This window comes from Notolepis coatsorum (genome assembly GCF_963971535.1).
Source record: "Notolepis coatsorum genome assembly, chromosome: 7".
In the NCBI taxonomy this organism is placed as follows: Eukaryota; Metazoa; Chordata; class Actinopteri; order Aulopiformes; family Paralepididae; genus Notolepis; species Notolepis coatsorum.
In genome coordinates this window covers 107,802,873-107,822,989 of record NC_140171.1, presented here as the reverse complement: position 1 = coordinate 107,822,989, position 20,117 = coordinate 107,802,873, and the positions used below count along the sequence as shown (strand labels likewise).

Below are 20,117 nucleotides of genomic sequence, written 5' to 3'. Positions count from 1 at the left end.
TTCTTCTTTAGAGTTTCCGGCAGTGTAGATGCATCGTGGCGTATTACTGCCCTCCGCACTTCTTTTGATGGTCTCTTCTTCTTCTTCTTCTTTCTTGGCGTATTTCTTCCCTCCTCAGTTCTTATACTACACTAGTGGTGTGCCATCTTTAGGCCTCTTCAACACACACTTTCTCCTTCTTCTCTGCTCATCTTGCCTATCCAATACTAAGTAATCCACTTTCTTCTTCCTCCATGCTGCTGGCCCCCTCACTCTCCCTGTCTGTTGTCCGCCCCCTGCCTATCTGCCCACTTTTCTTCTCATTCTCCTTTGCCCCTAGTGCACACGACTGTTCACCCCCACTTTTCTTCTCATTCTCCTTCTTCTCCTTCACTCCTAGTGCACCACTCCTGCGTATCTGCCGTTCAACCCCATTTTTCTTCTCATTCTCCTTTGCCCCTAGTGCAGCACTCTTGCCTGGCTGCTGTTCACCCTCACTTTGCACCCCCCTCTCCTTTAGTACAGTATGGATTTCTACTACACTTATCCCTACCCCCAAAAACCTCCCAGCTGCATCAGCCACCGTTTGGCAGGCGTCAGACTTTTCTGCAGGCGTCCTCGATTTATATAGGCAACCAAAGGATCTAGAATGTTCGGTTTATGACATCATTCGGAGCCTTCACGAATGTTCCAGAACCTTCTATCATGACGTCATACGGTAAGTCCGGAATGTTTTACGCTCTAGCATATTCTATTCTACCAGGCTCAGGAAGAGATCCTAGGCTACAAATTATATAGTATCCCAAACAGAATTCACATTAAAAACTCTAATCATATTGTACTATGGCAAGATGAATGCGACTGCAAATGTAGACGGTGGTACACATACAACTAAGCAAAGACTGATATATAATATTGAAATGTAAATTCAACAAGTCTTAAAAACAGGTTAGGGTAATAAAATTCCCACAAGGAAAACGGCCTCCTGGACACACTTCACTTCTTTCTCCCGCCTCTCTCCTTCAATGCCAGGTGAATGACTGAGCCGTTGGTCATATTGTAGTAAGCCAGCGAGTTGGAATCTTTGATGAAAATGCCCTCATACTGTAGCTTCTGTTTCCCTGCCGGCATGCCGGTGGCTTCGTGAATCTTGACTTTAATAACAGACACCTGATCTGTGAGTGGAACAGTGAAATTGAGCACTTGTCCACTCAACTTCCATTCGGTCTTGTCCAGCATGTTGGGGACCTGCACTTTGACCGCCACGTTGCCCTTGTTTCTACACAGGAACTCAAACTCCGGAATTAGGTTGTCCTCAGTCTTCATCTTCTTGTTGACCGGCTCGTCGTCACGAGGTGGGGGTGGGTGGGAGGGTGGTGCAGGGGCAGAGGGGGGCAGTGGGACTGGAGGAGCGGGGACAAAAGCGGTTGGGACTACCATAGGGGGTGGTCTCGGGGGCCATGAGGTGTGGCGACGGGGGCATGGGCACCACGTTGATGCGAGGAGCATGGAGCATGGGGGGCATGGGTGTCAGAATCTGCCCGGGGCCAAGACGCACCACAGGAGCCATAGGCCTAGGAAGCACTGGGACAGCAGACAGGAGGGTGGTGTGCACTGGAGGTGAAATAGAAGGTGGTGGACGTGGCAACGTCATGGGTTTAGGCAGAAGGGACACTGAATGCATAGGATGGTGGTGATGGATGTCACTGGGCTTGCTTGGTCCGATCTTCTCTCTAGCATCATCCTCACCGACTAGGCCCTTTGCCTTGTGGATGGCCTCTATCTGCTCCTGCAAGGTAATGTTGGCCTGCGCTGCTTGCTGGGTGCGGGCCATGCTCCCTGAGTGGCCGTCCCAGGTCACCTTCTCCTCAGGCTTTTGGATTTCTTCTTCTCCGATCTTCTTACCGATAGCCGTCTCCTCCACACCAAAGATATCAGTACGCCTCTCAGTCAGTTGTTTCAGGCTGCTTTCAATGTCCAGACCAGGGCCCTCATTCATCAATAGTGTGCGTAGAACATTTCTATTTCCACACGTAAGCACGGAATGTAGAACTAGTGTATGCACAGGGAAGTCGGGATTCATCACACGGTGCGTACGCAGGCTCTATGCCCCTCCGTGTTGATGAATACCACTTTATTCTACCGTCAATGCTCGTGCATGATTATCCATATATGGTCATGAAAATGAGGAAACACCCCCAATGGGATGTGAAATAATGGACTGACCCGAGCGGAACCCTGAGAAACTCGACGAAGATTGTTCACTGCTGTCGAACCAAGAAGACACTATCGCGTATTATGGGATAAATAATAAAAGGCGGACTTGTAAACGGTGATGTCAGATATCAACGGCTCCCTAAGACCATTGCTGCAATTCTGCCTGGACAGCTCAGAATACTAATAAAGACCGTTCGTTGACCACTGTTTGGCGTTGGTTGTGTGTCATTATAACCGTGCTGTAATATGAATGCCTTTATTAGTTGTGTTCTGAAGGATCAGATTAAACCGAATATATATATTTATTTATATATATATATTTAATTGTATTTGTATATCCCCTGATATCCCTTGTATATTCCTTGTACAATATGCATTGAATATCCCTTCTAGTCTACTGAACATCCCATAATAGTCTCCATTCTACCATTGGACGAGACCTTGGTGCCAGGTCGCCATACCCCTCAGACCAGGTTCAATCGTACCGCTCAACATGTATGGACAAGTCCTAGTTCCGCGTAGGAATATGTCTACCGCACCACTAATGGTACTATTTGTTCATAGTGCGTATATATACTGCGCTATTAAAGTAGAGCTTTCTTTTAGTCCAGTTCCTTACCCTCCAACAGAGTGACAGACGCAAAAGCCTCCCCGCGAACCACGTGTGGGCAGTAAGGCCAATTCGGCCCAGTATCGGCATTGAGACATCGTGTATATTAATATTTGAATAGTCATATTTGGCACTATATCGTCGAGTTGGACGTATTCTATTAAGCTAATAATAGTCTATTCATATGTAGTGCCTCGTGCGTTAAGAGTTCTATAGTAATCAGCACCCCCATCGTTTCGGGCATCAGCTGGACGCTTATCCAGGGTGGTTGACCCCACGTGAAGCTGCACCCGAGGAGCTCCAGGCCAAATAGCGAGTGGACCTGTATATTGGATTATTCTACCGACGACGGCTAGCCTTCCCCGGCTTGGATTATGCTTTGAGTACTTTGATTATTCTATGGATAAAGGCCAACACTGCGGTGTGTTGGAAATACCCCCCCCGGAGAGGACGACAGGTGAGAAGACGCTCTACACGACGAGGTCGCCTCACGTCTCTCCATCGTGGACCGGAGGACGCCGGCCACAGAGAGTCCAACTGCTTTCATCTGTGGATGGAGGATCGCTGGGCACCGGGTCGCACGACTGTGGGCTCTCCCAGGATACCCTCGGCCAGACGGGATACAGCCAGACTCTACCCCCCCCCCTCCAGCTGTCCTACAAGCAGTCGGGACCTTCCCCTAGTGTATCCAGCTATATAATCATTCAAGTCAAGTCAAGTCAAGTCAGTTTTTATTTGTATAGCACATTTCCAGGCAGCGGTAGCTGACACCAAAGTGCTTCACAGGCAGGTTGATAAAAACAAATTAGTGTGAGGCAAGGTATAAGATTAAAAGAAAGAAATAAAAAAAAAACATGGTAAAGCAATGAAAGCAACTAAACAAACAATATGGTGCAAGATATAAGATTAAAAACATAATAAAGCAATGAAAGTAATAAAAACTGGTAGGACACAGTAAAACAAAGAGGATAGAAGGGTCAGGGGTCTAGTGGTAGTTAGGTAGGGGGGAAGGCCAAGGAGAACAGGTAGGTTTTCAAGAGTGATTTAAAAGCCTGTACGGTCTGGGCAGTCCGTACGCTGAGGGGGAGGCTGTTCCACAGTCTAGGCGCTGCGGTGGAGAAAGCTCTGTCTCCCCTAGTTTTGAGCCTGGTTCTGGGTACTACCAATAGCATCTGGTCAGCTGATCTGAGGGATCGGTGGGGGGTGTGGCGGTGCAGGAGCTCGGACAGATAGGAGGGAGCCGTGCCATTTAATGATTTAAAAACATTTAGTGCTAATTTAAAATCGATCCTGAAGCTAATAGGCAGCCAGTGGAGCGAGGCCAAAACTGGGCTGATGTGTTCGTATTTTCTTGTTTTGGTGAGGAGGCGCGCGGCTGCGTTCTGCACCAGTTGTAAGCGGCGGAGGAGGGACTTGTCAATGCCAGTGTACAGAGCATTGCAGTAGTCGAGGCGGGTGGTGACAAAGGCATGTATCACCGTCTCTAGGTTACTTTGGGAGAGGTATGCCTTTGTCTTCGCCAGGAGTCTAAGGTGATAAAAGCTATTTTTCACTACGGCGCTGACCTGTCTATCGAATTTAAAATTACTGTCGAAGATGACCCCGAGGTTCCTGACAGAGGTGGAGAGGTTTGGGCCCAGGGGACCAAGTGCGTCAATAAGGGGGGGCGGGGGGGCACTATTAAAAACAATGACCTCGGTTTTCCCTTCGTTCAATGTCAGGGAGTTTTCGGACATCCAGCACTTGATTTCTGCCAGGCAGTCAAGCAGTGGTTCTATTGATGTCTTCCCTTGGGTGGGCTTTAAGGGGAGGTAAACCTGCACGTCATCGGCAAAGCAGTGGAATGAGATCTTGTGTTTTGCCAAGATCTGGCCTAGGGGGAGTATGTATAGGAGGAAGAGAGTGGGACCCAATATCGAGCCTTGGGGCACCCCGCAGGTGAGGGGGGCCACAGAGGAGGTGAGATCACCGAGTTGGACAGAGAAGGTCCTATTACTCAGGTAGGACCGGAACCAGTCTAAGACGGGGCCCCTAAGGCTTACGTAATGCTCGAGGCGAGCTATAAGGATGTGGTGGTCTACCGTGTCAAAGGCGGCTGAGAGGTCAAGGAGTAATAGTAGGGATGAGTTTCCTGCATCAGCAGCTGTAATCAGGTCATTTAAGACACGGAGGAGAGCAGTTTCAGTGCTGTGTCGTGGTTTAAAGCCAGATTGGAATTTGTCATGGATGTTGTTGTGTTCAAGGAATGATTGTAACTGTATGTAGACTATGCGCTCCAGGATTTTTGATAAAAATGGTAGTTGTGAGATGGGTCTAAAATTGGCGAGGACAGAGGGATCGAGGTTGGGCTTCTTTATCCGGGGCTGGACCACAGCGTGCTTAAAGGCAGCCGGGACACATCCAGTGCTGAGGCAAGCGTTTAGTAGTGGTAGTAATGTGAGGAGGACAGGGTCAGGTAATTCCTTTAAAATGCGTGAGGGGAGTGCGTCTGAGGGGCAATTTGTTGGTCGCAGGTGTTTAATGGCATCAGAGAGGGAGGAGAGGGAGACCGGGGCAAACTGGTCAAAAACAGCAGGCAGTGGGTGGGGGGGGAGGAGGGGGGGTAGGGGGGACAAGGGGGGCACGGGGGAGAGAGATCTAAGGGCAGAGACTTTGCTGATGAAGAAGTGTTGGAAGCCTTCGCATAGGGCTAATGAAGGTACAATAGAGGGGGTGGCACAGGGGTTGGTGAGGGAGTTTAGGACTTTGAACAGGGCCTGGGGTTTGTTTGAATTTGCTATGACTAAATTGGAAATGTAAGCTGTTTTTGCAGTTTTGACAGCCGTTTGGTAGATGGACAGAGCGCTATGTAGGATTTGGAGGGATACATGCAACCTGTCCTTCCTCCACTTCCTCTCGGCACGTCTACATGCACATCTGAGAGTACGCGTGGATTCGTTTAGCCAGGGTGTGGGGAGGGGTTTTATGCGTTTAGTTTTAAAAGGTGCTACAGTATTTAAAATATTGGTGCATGACTCATTGAACATGGAGAGATAGTCATCGATATTTGGGACACTGTTTGCATTTAGGACACAAATTGGGGAGCTGGAGAAGGCTTCAGAAAAGTGGGCAGTAGTGTCAGAGGTAAACGTGTGGGATTGTTTTGTAGGTACATGAGGGGAAATAGCAGAGCAGGGGATTTTAATGGAGAAAACAATAGGTGAGTGGTCAGAAAAAGCAGCAGCACATATGTCAATTATATTGACAGATAGCCCAAATGACAGAACGAGATCAAGTGTGTGTCATTGCTATTGTTCCCTAAATATTCCAGGTTGTATATTTGCTTCCTGCGCAATCAGAGATTGGACATTCGATATTGATCTACCTACGAATACTCATTTGCCATAAAAGTGCATACTATTTCAAATCATAAATGTAATTAAGTGATCGTTGTACATACCTTTTGCTATGTATTATTATTAAACGCAGACTTTCGACTTGGTACATTTGTGTTGGATCCGTTTCATCAGGTGGGAGTGTTTATCATAATTATTTATACCTAGTACTGGGTGGCCAGAGTCTAAAGTACAAGAGGTAGTGGTAGTAAGTATCATATCTAACAATACAGTCAGGGAATTGTACCCCTCAGTTACAATTGGTCCTTCGAGCCGGAGGGTAATCAGTGTAATATTAATATAGTGTTATTAATATTAAAATGGCCTATGATGAACACTCCACGAAACGATCCTCCTAACCAACAACGCCCGCGGCGCAAACGACAGCTCCCTCAGTACCTAGAGGCTTACGCTGTCAGTCAACAACCTAGTCTTCTACCAACAGTAAACGCGGTAAAACTAGAAAGTAAAATTATGTCTAACCCTAACGACCAGGCTACCCCGACCATAGAGGCCCCTATGGGTTCTAACGTAACTGACCCAGCTCACGGTGGGGACCAGGGGGAACCAGACATGACTTTACACCCCGCCAATACCGAAGAAGTAGTCCCCGACGAGTCCCGGGAGGAAGACAACACTACAGAGAGAGAACTCGGCACGGAAGAAGATGAGGAGAGCACCGTGGAGATAGAGCTCCAAGACTCCGCACGGAGTACCCCAAGGGACGGCTCCCCTATACAACCGTCTTCTCCCAGCGAGGCAGAGAGGACACTACAGCAGGCATTCCTCGTCAGCCTGAAAGCCTCTACTGAACGCGATAGACTCCAGGGTGAACGCGATCGATTGCAGATACAGCAACGGAGCGAAGAAGAGCACATACGCCTGGAAATAAGACGCATTCAGATGGAAGAGAATATGGCAAGAGACCGGGCCGACGCCCAGCGCGCCGCCACCGGTGCCCAGAGAGAATCGGATCTCACCAAGCGCGAAGCCGAGCGCGACAGAGCACAAGCGCAACTAATAGAACAGCTGATCAGAAGGACAACACCCCCTCCCTCCACCAGAGGCTCCAGGAACTCGTCTAGACATCACTCCAGGGCGGCATCCCCTAGCCGAGTAAGCGACCCTGAACTTGACCAACAGACAAGGTTTATACCCCCCGCAGACCCCCTTCCCCAACCGGTCCAAGCGAGACCCAGCCACCGGGAAGGAGCAGCATACACTGCGGAGAGGCTAAATCAGAGACTACAAGCCCTGGATGACCTAACGGAAGACGAAGAGGAAGAGGAGGAGAACCACGCCCGACGACAGCACAGTACTCTACCGGACCAGGAGGTCCAGTACAGCCCAGGCTATACCCCCGCGGAGCTGCGCTACAGACCCCCGACGCTATTCACGGGTGAGCACGACGCACGACCCGCACCGAGGAACAGCACCTGGACCAGCGGGCCATGGTACACAGCCGGTACCAGCCCACGCCAAGGAGCAGGAGGAGACTCGCCTAGGAGGCCTCTCCCCCAACGCTCGCCGATGTATCAACAATCCGCGTCATACATTGGCACACCTATGGTACCAGACTTCACCCAGGAGAACCGGGCCCAGTATACGGAGCTCCGCATGTGTCTGGAGACAATGTTGGTGGATGTCATTGATGAACGCCATAAATACGCGATACTACTGAAGCATTTAAAGGTACCCCGCGCGCACAACATAGCGCTCGCCTACGCCACTTCCACGACCCCATACACCGCAGCGCTGGTAGCGTTGGACCAGAGATATGGACGTATATGGGATTACGTGATCCAGGAGATCAGGCACATCGACCGCCTACCCCCAGCAACAGACAATCGAGCACTGGACGACCTGTCCATCAGAGTGCAGTCCCTAGTAGGGATGCTGGGAGCGCAGAGGGAAAAGGGTAGGCATGAACTATACGCCAACTCAAATGTAGAGAGGATCTTGGAGAAGCTACCGCCCGCCCGACAGGAGCGCTTTAGGCGGCAGAGAGACCACCGAGACCCTAATGGCCCCGAACCGAACCTCCTCGATCTAGCCGACTTCCTGGCGAGAGAAGTCAGCAGCTTACGGCTAGATACATTCGGACGGAGCACCCCTGGCTCCAGAGAAGGAACCAGGAGACTAAATGATGGAAGAAGATCGGTGACTGTCATGCACTAATCGGAGTCAGTGCCAAGCAGTAGGAGCCACAGTACCCCCTCAAGAAAGGAGAAGTGGAAGATAGTGTGCCCCTACTGTGAGAAAGAACACTGGCTGTCACAATGTGACTCATTCCCCAAGATGAATGCGGAGGAAGCGAGTCAATGGATAAAGTCCAACAGACGCTGTTTTCGCTGTGCGCGATCACACATGGCAGCCGAATGCCGCTTAAAGAAAAAGTGCAGTCGGTGCGATGGAGCCCATCTGGACATACTCCACGACAGTAACAGACGGCGGCCTCCACCCGCACCATCAAGCAGCAAAGCAAGCGTCATGTACATCGACCCCGCCAGCAGCAGCGGAGCCAGAGTGCTCTTAAAGGTAGTCCGTGTGACATTGAGCTACCAGAATAAAGTCATGGACACTTACGCCGTCCTTGATGACGGGTCAGAGAAGACCCTTCTGCTCGCGTCCGCTGCGGCCCAGCTAGGGCTGCGGGGGAGCGAAAACCAAATGACAATTCGGACAATAAGAAGAGATTTGAAAACGATAAAGGGCGAGAATGTCTCATTCTCTATCGCAGCAAGCGGCCAGCCCGAGCGACGGTACAGGATTACAGACGCTTTCACCAGCCAAGAAATAGGACTCTCGCGGTACACATACCCCGTAGCCAAGCTGATGGAGAAATATGTACATCTACGCAAGCTACCGATCCCACTCATAGACGGTGCTACCCCGACACTGTTGATAGGCTCCGACCATGCAGACCTCATTGTCCCGATAGACCGGGTTCATACCGGACCCAGAGGCTGTCCTGCAGCAGTCGAGACCCGCCTAGGATGGACTCTCCAAGGCCCACTCGCCAAATCTCTCAACCGAACCACAGCCACTAGCTGTCTCCACTCCCGAGTCACAGAGGGAGACACCGCACTCCTGCAGCATGTAGAGAGGCTATGGACCTTAGAACAAATGCCCTTTAAGAACGAAAAGAAAGACATTCGCTCTAAAGACGACATCTACGCCATTAACCTCCTCGAGACGGGAACAAAGAGAGTCCCAGTCAGCGGCGTGTTGAGATACGCCACGCCACTCCTGCGGCGGGAAGGGATGCCTACCTTTCACGCAAAGAAAGACGCCACAGAGCGGTACCTACTAAACACAGAGCGGCGCTTAGCCAAGGACCCCGCCCAAGAAAGTGTATACCGCGCTGAGATTGAGAAGCTCATCACAGCGGGACACGTCACAAAGATTGACATTAAAGAGGCCGACCAGACGACTGAATCGTGGTACGTGCCCCACCACAAGGTTCATCACAACGGCAAAGACCGCATCGTGTTTAACTGCAGCTACCAGATCGGATCCCAAAATCTGAATAAAGAGCTATTGCCCGGTCCTACACTCGGCCCCTCCCTACTAGGCGTACTACTCCGCTTCTGCCAGGACAAGGTGGCTATCAGCGGGGATATCAAAGGGATGTTCCTGCAGGTGAGATTAGTAGAGGAGGACAAGCCCCTGTTGCGGTTCCTATGGAGAGAGAGGCCAGGAGATGAGCACCCAGCCATCTACCAATGGGAAGTCCTCCCTTTCGGAACTACATGCAGCCCATGCTGTGCTACATTTGCACTACAGAGACATGTCGCAGAGGACCCAGCAGCGGACGAAGAGGTCCGACACAGTGTGAAGAACAGCTTCTACGTAGATAACTGTCTACAAAGTGTTTCGACCCAGGAAGAAGCCGAGGCTCTCCTACATAAACTCCGCGCCTCTCTGATCAAAGGCGGCTTTGATCTCAGGCAGTGGGCCAGCAGCGATCCGCACGTACTGCGCAGCCTCTCCTCCGCGGACAAGGCAGCGAGCAGCGAGACCTGGATGGCCACAATCCCAGGAGAAGCCCAAGAGATGACACTAGGACTAGTGTGGCGCTTCAAAACAGATTCGCTCCACTATAGACACAAACCCCTGACCACGGAGCAGGGAAGGTCGACGGCAATACCGACCACCAGACGGAGTGTGTACAGAACACTCGCCCGACAATATGACCCGTTAGGATGTATACTACCGTACACCACCAGGGCAAAGATGATTGTACGAGCATTGTGGGACAAGGACCAGGGCTGGGACGACCCCATTCCCGCACACCTTGCATCCACCTGGAGAGAGTGGGAGATGGAACTCCACTCACTCCCAGGCGTTAATATACGCCGAAGCTACTTCCCACCCACGGTGAGGCCAGAGACATGTAAAATGGATTTACACGTCTTCAGTGACGCCTCCGAGGTCGCCTACGGATCAGTAGCCTACTTGCGGGCCCAAGAAGAGGGGGGAGAGATCTACACAGCATTCATCCTCGCCCGCTCGAGAATAGCCCCACGCAAGCAACAGTCTATCCCACGTCTAGAGCTCTGCGCAGCCCTCGCAGGAGCGCATCTAGCCACGCTCATCCAACGTGAGCTCACCATTCCGGTGCATAGAACAATCCTGTGGTCAGATTCCACGACAGTACTCGCCTGGATCAAATCGGATTCATGCAAATACAAAGTCTTCATGGGAGTCAGAGTCACTGAGATTCAAGAGTTAACCGGAGAGTTAACCGGAGAAGCAAACTGGCGCTATGTTGATACAAAACACAACCCAGCTGACGTCATCACCCGGGGAATGTCCCTAGATGACTTAACCCGTCATAACATCTACAGTGACGGACCAGCATTCCTCAAGCTCCCGGATGGAGATTGGCCCACGCCCACCCCGAGGGAAGCAAGTGACGAGGAGGCTGAGAATAAGAAACCCATGTTCTGTGGATTGAGCACTGTTGTCTCCGCAGACCCCAACATAGACGATTGCATTACCATAGAGAGTGCGCAGCAACGGACATTCTTGCGGCACCACCCAGAAATTAAGTCCCCCGCTGATATGTCAGCAGCTGACTACGAGGAAGCAGAACTGCTTCTACTGCAACGAGCCCAGAGAGACTCGTTCCCCGATGAACTAGACTGTCTACAGGGAGGAAAGCCCGTCCCATCAGACAGCAGATTGATTCATCTGGCCCCCGAGAGTGACACACATACCCTCATCAGAGTGGGTGGTCGCCTGCGGAGAGCCCCCAATTTACCGGATGACATTAAGTACCCGATCGTATTGAACAGCCGACACAAGGTCACAGAGCTGATGATAAAGAAATACGACGAGGATGTACACCACGCAGGAGCAGAGAGAGTCTTCGCGGAAATCAGACGCCGTTACTGGATACTACAAGGAAGAGAGGCGGTGCGACGCTTCCAGCGAACCTGTCTAGACTGCCGAAAGTGGCGCGCGCAGCCCAGCATACCACGGATGGCTGACCTACCTCCATGTCGCCTCCGACTCGGCGACAAGCCATTCCACTCAACAGGCATGGACTGTTTTGGCCCGCTGCACATAAAGAAAGGAAGAGGCACCGAGAAGCGGTGGGGTATTGTATTCAAATGCATGACCACTAGAGCGATACATATCGAGCTCCTCCCGACCATGAGCGCAGACTCATTCCTTATGGCCTTCCGAAGATTCACATCACGGAAAGGAAAACCGTCTACATTATTGTCCGATCACGGGACAAACTTCAAAGGCGGAGAAAGAGAGCTGAGGGAGAGCTTCCAAGCTATGGGCCCAGAACTTAAGACCCACCTCGCTCCAGCCCAGATTGACTTCCAATTCAACCCCCCAAACGCACCCCACTTCGGTGGAACTTGGGAACGAGAAGTACGTTCTATAAAGACAGCCCTGTACGCAGTACTTGGGGCCCAGACTGTGGCGGAAGAAGTCCTAATGACAGTCCTCACGGAGATTGAGGGAGTATTGAACTCCAAGCCCCTCGGTTACGTCTCCAGTGATGTAGCAGATGTCGACCCAGTCACCCCCAACACCCTCCTGATGGGGCGGCTAGATCCCGCGTTACCCCAGACAATGTACCGGCCTGAAGAAGCGAACGGCCGACGAATGTGGAGGTACAGCCAAGTATTAGCCGACAAGTTTTGGAGCAGTTTCCTACTGCACTACCTACCGTCTCTACAGACCCGCCAGAAGTGGGTAAAAAAGAGAGACAATTTGACGGAAGGAACAGTCGTCATGATTATTGACCAGTCACTACCCAGAGCTATGTGGCCGGCTGGCCGCGTAAGCAAAGTGATCACCGGTGCCGATGGCAAGGTCCGAGCAGCTGAAGTACTCGTCCAGGGGCGCATTTACACCCGTCCTGTGGCGAGGCTCATAGAACTGCCCCGACTCCCAGACACAATCGATGATGACCATGACCCTATGACTTTGTGAGTTGACTGACCCTTACAGCGAACCCTTGAGTGGTGGACAGTGCGGTTAATCTGTCTCTGCTTAACTAATTGGGTTGGGACCAATTAGGGGGCGGCTGTTCTGAAGGATCAGATTAAACCGAATATATATATTTATTTATATATATATATTTAATTGTATTTGTATATCCCCTGATATCCCTTGTATATTCCTTGTACAATATGCATTGAATATCCCTTCTAGTCTACTGAACATCCCATAATAGTCTCCATTCTACCATTGGACGAGACCTTGGTGCCAGGTCGCCATACCCCTCAGACCAGGTTCAATCGTACCGCTCAACATGTATGGACAAGTCCTAGTTCCGCGTAGGAATATGTCTACCGCACCACTAATGGTACTATTTGTTCATAGTGCGTATATATTCTGCGCTATTAAAGTAGAGCTTTCTTTTAGTCCAGTTCCTTACCCTCCAACAGAGTGACAGACGCAAAAGCCTCCCCGCGAACCACGTGTGGGCAGTAAGGCCAATTCGGCCCAGTATCGGCATTGAGACATCGTGTATATTAATATTTGAATAGTCATATTTGGCACTATATCGTCGAGTTGGACGTATTCTATTAAGCTAATAATAGTCTATTCATATGTAGTGCCTCGTGCGGTAAGAGTTCTATAGTAATCAGCACCCCCATCGTTTCGGGCATCAGCTGGACGCTTATCCAGGGTGGTTGACCCCACGTGAAGCTGCACCCGAGGAGCTCCAGGCCAAATAGCGAGTGGACCTGTATATTGGATTATTCTACCGACGACGGCTAGCCTTCCCCGGCTTGGATTATGCTTTGAGTACTTTGATTATTCTATGGATAAAGCCCAACACTGCGGTGTGTTGGAAATACCCCCCCCGGAGAGGACGACAGGTGAGAAGACGCTCTACACGACGAGGTCGCCTCACGTCTCTCCATCGTGGACCGGAGGACGCCGGCCACAGAGAGTCCAACTGCTTTCATCTGTGGATCGAGGATCGCTGGGCACCGGGTCGCACGACTGTGGGCTCTCCCAGGATACCCTCGGCCAGACGGGATACAGCCAGACTCTACCCCCCCCCCCCTCCAGCTGTCCTACAAGCAGTCGGAACCTTCCCCTAGTGTATCCAGCTATATAATCATTCAAGTATCATTGCTATTGTTCCCTAAATATTCCAGGTTGTATATTTGCTTCCTGCGCAATCAGAGATTGGACATTCGATATTGATCTACCTACGAATACTAATTTGCCATAAAAGTGCATACTATTTCAAATCATAAATGTAATTAAGTGATCGTTGTACATACCTTTTGCTATGTATTATTATTAAACGCAGACTTTCGACTTGGTACATTTGTGTTGGATCCGTTTCATCAGGTGGGAGTGTTTATCATAATTATTTATACCTAGTACTGGGTGGCCAGAGTCTAAAGTACAAGAGGTAGTGGTAGTAAGTATCATATCTAACAATACAGTCAGGGAATTGTACCCCTCAGTTACAAGTTGTGTTCGATTGGCTATATGATTTTTAGAGACATCTATTTTGTTGTCGGCTAATAAAGACAGCGCTGGAATATGACTGCCTTTTCCCGTGTTGTTTGATTGATACCCAGGGATTAAAGTTCTCCTCAATTCTATTCCAAATCGCGATGGATCTCCCGTCAATTTTCTACCTGCTGCATATGATTTCTAGAGGCATACTACAATCTATTTTGATGTCAGTATTGGGTAGCCTATATAAACAATAATAGAGAGCATATACAAGAACAATGAATCTCACTGCATGTATGATGTAGGCATGCCTTTCAATACATGAACTTGAATTCCATCATGTTTGTGTGCGGGACTCACAAGGCTGTTGTCACAATGGGTGGTACCGGTACAGTAATAATTACAGTCCACACAATATCACGATCCATGCCATAGCCTATGTTCTATTAGGACATGATCTGTGACGACAAATGTTCTAGAATGTTTGATTATGATATCATACTCTGACAGCATGCCTATGAGCAACAAAAACGCGAACTTGAATCCCATCATATACATAGTCTGTCCACTATCTGCATGGTGTCATTGCAATGCGTTTTCTATTCTTTCTTATACAGTAAAAAGGGGGAAGAACACTATATTCATATGACTTATTCTGCTTACAGCTTCGAAATTCCACTTGTTTCGTTTAACGTAAAGCCTTTTAAATATAATCAAAACGTTCCCGTGTTTCGGCGGTCTGTGCGCAAAATAATAACGAGTTGAGCTTTATGATTTATGATGAATTGAAAATGGGGCACCCTGATGTAAACAAGACAAAAGTTGGTCTGCATCCCCAATTAACAATTGTATGTACTGAGCTGTACTGTACTGTACCCATTCTGCAATCTGTTAATAAACTTTTCAATCAATCAATCAATCAAGCTACGCGGAGCGCAGTCAGTCAGTAGCCTACACCCTGTATATTCCGATAACGCTATATAAACCATGCTGCATTCATTCTGAGAGAAAGATCTATTATTCCAAATGCTATTTATAGGGTTTTGACCATAATTACACTACTGTTGCTATTTTACAATGAACTATAATGAACTACGGTTCGTACAGAACATGCCAGTGTTATTATGCACAGAAGCTCATTTCCTTGTTGTAATAATATATTCTACCACTGGGCGTCAGGTAAGTGTGGTCTGACCTGTGCGTAGATGTAAGCACGGAGTCAAGTTCAAATCGAAATTGATGAATCCCACTCTTTGCTTAGAAATGATCGTACGCACAGGGTAAGCACAGATCTGTGCGTAGAACACGTTGATGAATGAGGGCCCAGGAGCGTAAACTTCATCCTCGATCTGCCTCTCCGGTCCCTCTGCTCCAGCCAGCGAGGGTCCAGCAGACCAATTCGCATGTGCTCCTGCATTTTACTGGCTTGGATCTTCTCCCCGGTGATGGGTGAGATGAGGTACTCATCCGGAGTCACGGCTGAAACCTGGGGCTTGGAGGCTTTGGGGTCGTAGTCCTTGCGAATGATAACCTGGTCTGGGGTAGGCGGCAGTGGGGGTGGCATGGGGTTGTCTGGCGGCAATGGTGCCTTTCCTCCCTCATCCTCGTCATCAGAGCCCTCATCCATGTCCTGGACTTGTGTGTCCTGATCGGGCTGCGTGGGTTGTCCATCGTCACGGTCCTCCCGATCATCCTCCTCATCCTCACTTTCCACCTCCATCTCCACCTCTTCACTCTCTCCAAACTTCTCGTAGCGCTCCTGGATCAGGATGCGAGCGCCGAGCTCCTCTGGTGTGGTGGGCGGGGGGAAGTGACCTTGCTCATTGGGCTGGAAGTCCACCGTCTCCACCACCACAAAGTCGTGCCAGTCGATCTGGGCGTAGGCCACGCGTTCTTTCTCCCGCTCCTCTTCCTCCTTCTTCCTCTCGCGCTCCTGGAACTTTGCCCACTCTACGCTGTGTTTCACCTGGTCCATCACCTCTCTGGGATTTTCAGATTCTAGCTTAAGCTTCAACAGCAGGCCTTTGGGAGGGATGAGAATCTTAGTGTACTGATCCACCAGCTTAGTGAAGTAGTTGAAGAGGCTGTGCTGTGGCCGCAGGAAATCAAACTGGTAGTTCCTCTGTTCCTTCTGCATGAGCTGAGTGAGAAACTGACGGCCGTTACGGGCAACAAACTGGGCAGTGAGCTTGACGACGTCGAGATCAAACGCAGAGATTGATGGAGGATCAACGATGAACTCAAACTCAGGTGGCGGCTCCTTGGGAACCACGGCCTCGTGGATCACCTGGGACTTTGGTTGTTGCTGGGACTGTTGCAAGGCTTGCTGCTGCATAACCTTAGGCACAGCTGAAGAGGGCTCCTGTGCCTTGCCCCCCTTGAATTCAGTGACCTTGTGACGGTAGTAGGCATGGTAAGGATCGTTGGGGTTGAGGAAATTAAACTTGGGATTGTTGATCTCATTCTGACGGATCCTTGCCTCAAACTCAGGCCCGTTCCTGGCAACGAAGCTGGCTGTCTTGTCAACAATATTTCGGACCTCAGGAGGTGGATAGATGATACCAACAATAGGTTTGGTTGCTGGCGCTTCCTCCTTTTTTGGTTCATCAGGGTTTGTTGTTGGACTCCGGCTGAACAATTTGAACAGGCCCAGGCGGCATGGCTGTCTACGTGGCTAATTCGAAATTAATAGAGACAAACTGGAGCGAGTGACCACACGATTTACATTAATAGCCAACGCCACTGTTGCCGTTACCTTAGCTTGTATACGTAAATTACTGCAGCGAAATTACATACACATTTAAAAAAATACGACTGCGTCGTGCTTACGTTGAGCCGGGGCTCCCTTCCACTGGTCAAATGACTTACTCGTGAGTAGTACGCCCTTGGGTAAAGAAAAGCAAGGTCCACAGTGTAAAGTAAAGTTATCCAAATGGTTTATTTGATAAGTCTCTTTTACAGAAGTGAGTATTCCGGTCAATACTACTACAAGGTAAGAAAACTGTATTTTCCCAGTCTCCAAATTCACCGCCGACTCGACACATGAAGACTCCTTCGCAATGTGGGAACCGCAAATCCACTGGTGGGCTCCTGGCTTCAATCCTCTGTTCGGTCCTCTCCAGTCTGGTCGAAGATTCAAAAGACCCTTTCTTCTTCTTCTTCTTATTTGAATTTCCGGCAGTGTAGACGCATCGTGGCGTATTACTGCCCTCCGCAATTCTTTTTATGGGCTCTTCTTCTTCTTCTTCTTCTTCTTCTTCTTCTTCTTCTTCTTCTTCTTCTTCTTCTTCTTCTTCTTCTTCTTCTTCTTCTTCTTCTTCTTCTTCTTCTTCTTCTTCACCTTTTTCTTCTTCTTCAACTGGACCCCGTCATCAACTACATTGTCCATTGGAGTGCAGCTAATGCTGCTACTTCCTGTCTGAGCCCCCCTCCGCGGGACCCTCCTTGCCCCCTGCGATCTTATTCTGGGCTGCTTTGTCCCTCTCAGCCCCCTCAGCCAATTCGCTACACACCACCCCCCAGTCCAGACCTTCCAATCCCAGATGTTGAACCGCTATCCTAACAATCATCTTCACCATCGCTGTTTTACCCTTAGCCTCGGCTATACCTAATTTCTCCTCCCTTCCCCTCTCTCTTTCCACCTGCTCTACCCTCTCTGCCAACTGCCCTCCTTCAACCCCCTGCACCCTTTCTTGGTTGCCCTGTCCTACCCTGCTCACCGCCTCAGCATACGACAACTTACCCTCCCTTCTCACTCTCCGATCCGCGACCTCCTTCTTCATCACCTCACACCCCCTAAACACTACACTATGCTCCCCACCACAACTACAGCACATCGGCTTCACTCCCTCTCCACACTTCCCATATTCATGTTCCCCGCCACACCTAGCGCACCTCCGCCCCTTCCTACATGTGGTAGCTATATGGCCAAACTCCTGGCACCTATAGCACCTAAGAGGATTCTGAACAAATTCCCTAACCCTATACATCCTACGCCCTACAAACACCTCACTAGGAACAACCCCACCCTCAAACTTAATCACTACCGTCTCCGTCACTGCCCTCTCTGCTCCCCTCCTCATCCTTTCTGCACTCTTAACTATGCCATTACGCCCGTCCTCCTTTAGCTTTTCCACCAGCTGCTCTACGCTAACCTCGACCGGTACCCCAGCTATCACCCCCTTACATCCCCCCTCCCCTACTCTCGCCACCCTACTTATACCCACCCCACCAATGCTCCCCATCTTCCTAGCCCTCTCCACCTGCCCCTCACTACCACACCCTACGGCCAGATTCCCATCCCACAAAACTCTCGCATACTTTACCTCACCTAATTGCTCTGCAATGAGTCTCCTCCCGGCCCACTTGAGCTATCGTCCCTTGCTTTCTTCCTCTTCCCCCCTTCTTCCCCACTCTCCTCCCCCCTACTCTCCATGTCACCACCCGACCCCTTACCCTTGCCCTGGCTACTCTCACCCCCATCGTGCTCGATTTATATAGTCAACCAAAGGATCTAGAATGTTCGGTTTATGACATCATTCGGAGCCTTCACGAATGTTCCAGAACCTTCTATCATGATGTCATACGGTAAGTCCGGAATGTTTTACGCTCTAGCATATTCTATTCTACCATGACATCGCCCCCCAACGTTCTAGAAGATTCTAGGTGCCAGTAGGCTCTATCATGACAAATACGACGATTCAATGACTTTATCTGAATCCAATCAATATTAAACATTCGAAATAATAATAATAATAATAATAATAATAATAATAATAATAATAATAATAATAATAATAATAATAATAATAATAATAATAATAATAATAATAATAATAATAATAATAATAATAATAATAATAATAATAATAATAATAATAATAATAATAATAATAATAATAATAATAATAATAATAATAATCAAAACGTTACACCGGCCCCTAATTGGGTCTACGCAATTACAAAACAAGTAACCGGGTCAGTTGAGTGGTGCCAGAGGTCACTAGTACGTGGCACACCGAAGGAGGACGGTCTTTACCACCGCCGCATGCCTCCTCTTGGAGAAGACAGACCTTGGTGCTGGGTCTATCTAAAAATGGTTGTCTTCCTCGTAGGCCGCTTGGTTATTAAGGGGAGACACTACAGGTGAATAGGGTAAAACAATGTACTAATAGATATCACAATGAAACTTCCCCAGTTGATTACTTATATTAAGACAAGACTTTTTTGTATTACAAGTTTTCTGAAATTGTATGTTTAAATATGCAAATGAGGCATTATTTACTTAAATATGCACTAATTTGCATATAATTCCAGGACAGAAATCTGAACATTGGATAAAGCCATTTTCAAAATTATAGTTTCATTTTGTTGACATATTAGAGCCAAAGGTTATTACAGAGGGGATTTTGGATATCTCTTTTTATCACTCCATAAATCAGAAAATACTCCATTCAGTCGATTTTTATGGTAAAATTCCATATTTCGCCATGTTTTTAGGAATAAAATGTGATATAAATCAGGGTATGAATGCGATATCAACAAACCATTCTGTAAATACCTTCAGAACATAGATATGAATAGAACTGGAAGGTTTGGTGTATGTGAGTGCTACTGAAGTGGAGATTTCTGGCTCAGAGTATGAGGAAAAACTCTTAAAACTCATTTTTGGGAAAACGCCTTCAAAGTTCTGTATTGTACTAAAATGCCATATTTTTTTTTAAACAGATATTTACAAACACAATATCTAATCAAACCATTAGTAATAGACAACCTAAACACATGCCTGATAACTGAATAATAATAATAATAATAATAATAATAATAATAATAATAATAATAATAATAATAATAATAATAATAATGATGTTATTGAACTGAACAGCACTACACACAGGCTACAAACAGTGTAGTACAGTATAGTACCCCCTAATAGGCAAAAAATATTTAAATAGATATCACTATGAAACATTCCCAGTTTGTTA

The 20,117-nt window shown here is 48.6% G+C and overlaps 1 protein-coding gene across 1 annotated transcript; it reads right to left on the bottom strand.

Annotated features, from left to right (window-relative positions):
* Positions 1–825: 825 nt before the first annotated feature.
* Positions 826–16,793, bottom strand: LOC311231366 (splicing factor 3A subunit 1-like; the record flags this gene model as incomplete). Its single annotated transcript, XM_084317935.1, is given in 5 exon segments — positions 826–1,434; positions 1,436–1,969; positions 15,465–15,493; positions 15,496–16,742; positions 16,744–16,793. Coding segments are annotated over 5 exon segments (2,319 nt in total). The 3' UTR covers positions 826–975.
* Between the last annotated feature and the right edge of the window lie 3,324 nt (positions 16,794–20,117).